This window comes from Rhinopithecus roxellana, chromosome 8 (genome assembly GCF_007565055.1).
Source record: "Rhinopithecus roxellana isolate Shanxi Qingling chromosome 8, ASM756505v1, whole genome shotgun sequence".
Taxonomy (NCBI): Eukaryota; Metazoa; Chordata; class Mammalia; order Primates; family Cercopithecidae; genus Rhinopithecus; species Rhinopithecus roxellana.
In genome coordinates, this window is record NC_044556.1 from 6115226 (window position 1) to 6118986 (window position 3761).

At 48.4% G+C, this 3761-nt stretch overlaps 1 protein-coding gene across 1 annotated transcript; it reads right to left on the bottom strand.

Moving 5' to 3' along the window:
• Window positions 1–1503: 1503 nt before the first annotated feature.
• Window positions 1504–2526, bottom strand: LOC104682280 (olfactory receptor 1M1). The gene has a single exon (XM_010388851.2). It carries the CDS (start codon window positions 2464–2466, stop codon window positions 1525–1527), a length of 942 nt encoding a protein of 313 aa, XP_010387153.2. The 5' UTR covers window positions 2467–2526; the 3' UTR covers window positions 1504–1524.
• Between the last annotated feature and the right edge of the window lie 1235 nt (window positions 2527–3761).

Genomic DNA, 3761 nt, shown 5'->3' on the forward strand with positions numbered 1-3761 from the left:
ACAGCAATAAAGTATAACACTTATACATGAAGTCCTCTTGATTTGTTTTTATTCCTCTCCTTCCCTTCCCAGGGACCACCACTCTCTGAAATTGGTGGGCATTCACCATGCTTAGTCTAACATTACTATTACATGTCATAATAGTGCCACAATTTATGTATCTATCCCCATACTGATGTTTGTTTAACTTCTTTCTCTTATTTTATTTTATTCTGAGACAGGATCTCACTCTGTCCCCCAGACTGGAGTGCAGTGGCTCAATCATGGCTCACCACAACCTCGACCTCCCGAGCTCAGGTGATCCTCCTACCTCAGCCTCCTGAGTAGCTAGGACTATAGGTGCATGCCACCATGCCTGGCTAGTTTTTGTATTTTTTGTAGAGATGGGGTTTCAACATGTTGCCCAGGCTGGTCTCTAACTCCTGGGCTCAAGTGATCTGCCTGCCTCTGCCTCCCAAAGTGCTAGGATTACAGGCGTGAGCCACTGTGCCTGGCTTTTTCTTTTTTCTTTTTCTTTTTTTCTGAGACAGCATCTTGCCCTGTCACCCAGGCTAGAGTACAGAGGCACAACCCATGCTGGTCTCAAACTCCTGGGCTCAAGTGATCCTCCTGCCTCAGCCTTCCAAAGTGCTGGGATTACAGGCTTGAGCCACTGTGTCCAGCCCAGTTCTTTCTTTTCTGTACCTCATTTTCTGTACCACTAGGAGAACTCTCAGTGGGATTTTGATCACATGCCTTCTTTCCTTAGCCCTGAGATATTATTCTTGGGATATCTTCCCTGCTTCTTCCTTTTGCACCCCATTTCACCCCCATGTCCCTGAGGCATCAAACATTGTCCACAGGTAGAAACAAAAATGACAGGAAAGGTCATTGCAGCCCAGGCACAGTGGCTTATGCCTGTAATCCCAGAATTTTGGGAGGGCAAGGCGGGTGGATCATTTGAGGTCAGGAGTTCAAGACCCGCCTGGCCCACATGGTAAAACCCCGTCTTCACTAAAAATACAAAAATTAGCCGGGTATGGTAATGCGTACCTGTAATCCCAGCTACTCTGGAGGGTGAGGCAGGAGAATCGCTTGAACCTGGGAGGCGGAGGTTGCAGTAAGCAGAGATCATGCCATTGCACTCCAGCCTGGGCAACAGAGTGAGACTCTGTCTCAAAAAACAAAAACGAACAAAAAATTCAAAGTGAGGTTCAGTGTGGTAGTTCACACCCGTAATCCTAGGACATTGGGAGGCTGAGGAGGAAGTATTGCTTGAGCCCCAGGAGTTCCAGACCAGCCTGGCCAAATTAGTGAGATCCTATCTCTAGTAAAACAACACACACACAGAGAAGTTTGAGGCTGCAGTGAGCTATGATCACGCCACTGCACTCCAGCATGGGCATCATAGTGAAACCCCATCTCTAAATAATAATAATAATAAAATTCAAAGTGCCTGGTTTTCCAATACATGCAATTCCAGATGTTAGCCCAAGACCCCCAGATGTATACATTGTACCCCCGGAAGTTCTCGAGTCCTGGCGGTCAGGAAGATGAGGTGATCTTTCTGTTAACCAGCTTCCTGAGAGCCCTTTTCAGGTCTCTGTTCCTCAAGCCGTAGATGAAGGGGTTCAGCACGGGGGTGACTGCTGTGTACATCACGGCAGAAGCTTTCTCCTTCATAGCCGTGCAGACGGAGCAGGGACACAGATAGACGCCAATGGTGGTCCCATAGAAGAGAGCAACCACAGACAGGTGGGAGCTGCAGGTGGAGAAGGCTTTCTTCCTGCTGCCTGCAGAGGGGACCTTCATGATGGCCGCAAGGATGCGAGCATAGGAGGCCAGGATGCAGACGAAGGGCGTGGCTATCACCATCCCTGCCACAATGAGGATGAAGATCCTGTTCACAGACGTGTCCGTGCATGAAAGTCGGAGGATGGGAGTGAGGTCGCAGAAGTAGTGAGGCACCTCGTGGCTGCCACAGAAAACGAGGCGGGCCATCAGGAGGATGTGGGTGAGCGAGATGAAGCAGGAAAAAGCCCAGGGGGCGCCGACCAGCAGACCACAGAGGCGTGGGCTCATGATCGTGGCGTAGTGCAACGGGTGACAGATAGCCACGAACCGGTCATAAGCCATCATGGCGATTATGATGCTGTCCACGATGCCGAAGAAATGGAAGAAGTACATCTGGGTCAGGCAGCAGGGATAAGAGATGGCCTTGCTCCCGGTTTGAAGGCTCACCAGCATCTTGGGGATGGTGTTGGTGGCCAGACAGAAATCAACCAGGGACAGGTTGGCCAGGAAGAAGTACATGGGAGTGTGGAGATGGGAGTCTACACTGATGGCCAGGATGATGAGCAGGTTCCCCACGACAGTGGCCAGGTACATGCAGAGGAACAGAGAAAAGAGAAGTGTCTCCTGCTCCGGGTTTTCTGAGAGTCCCAGGAGGATGAATGGAGACGCACTGGTGTGGTTTCTTGGCTCCATGGGTGTGAGTCCTCTGGAAGCATGGAAAGGGGAGGTTATAGGAATGCCAGGGAGATGGTTTTGGAAGGTTAGATGAGATCGCATCCCAGTTCTCATCTGGGCTAATTATGACACCGTGTGTGTATATATATATGGAATATATGTAAATACATTCCACAGATGCAGATGTATGGTGTTGTAACTTTAGAGACCCTGTCTCTAAAATACAAATATTATATATATTATTACATATATATATATATGTATATATGAGACAGAGTCTTGCTCTGTCGCCCAGGTTGGAGTGCAGTGGTGCAATCTCTGCTCACTGCAATCTCTACCTCTCAGGTTCAAGTGATTCTCCTGCCTCAGCCTCCTGAGTAGCTGGGACTACAGGTGCCCACCACCACACCCAGCTAATTTTTTATACTTTTAGTAGAAACGGGGTTTTCACCATATTGGCCAAGCTGGTCTCGAACTCCTGACCTCGTGATCCACCTACCTCAGCCTCCCAAAGTACTGGGGTTAGAGGCATAAGCCACCCCTCCAGGCTAAAGATATTAGTTTAAATTTAGAGACAGAGTCTTGCTCTGTCACCCAGGATGGAGTGCAGTGGTGCAAACATAGCTCATTGCAACCTTGAACTCCCGGGCTCAAGCCATTCTCCTTCCACAGCCTCTCTTGTAGCAAGGTCTACAGGCACACACCACCAAGCCTGGCTTATTTATCTTTTTGTGTGTGTGGTGGAGACAGGGTCTTGCTATGTTGTCCAGGATGGTGTTGAATTCCTGAGCTCAACTGATCCTCCCATCTAGGCCTTCCAAAGCACTGCGATCGCAGTTGTGAGCCACCGCACTTGGCCTGAAAACAGCTTATATATAGGTTGCACCTTAAACCATGGATGAAGTGTTTATAGCAACTCTTCTTCTTTTTTTATTAACTAAAAAATGTTAGGGCCAGGCATGATGGGTCCCATCTGTAATCCCAGCACTTTGGGAGGCAGAGGAGGGCAAATTGCTTGAATGCAGGAGTTCAAGAGCAGCCTGAGTAACATGGCAAAACCCCATCTCTACCAAAAAAAAAAAAAAAAAAAAAAAAAAAAATAACCAGGCATGATGGTGCACACCTATAGTCCCAAGCACTCGGGAGGCTAAGGTGGGAAGATTGCTTGACCTTTGGAGCAAAGGTTGCAGTGAGCCGAGATCACGCCACGGTACTCCAGCCTGGCGACAGAGCAAGACTCTGTCTCAATAATAATAATAATAATAATAATGCTATATGAAGCATTGTTTCCCTCTTTTCTTTTCTCCTGACAT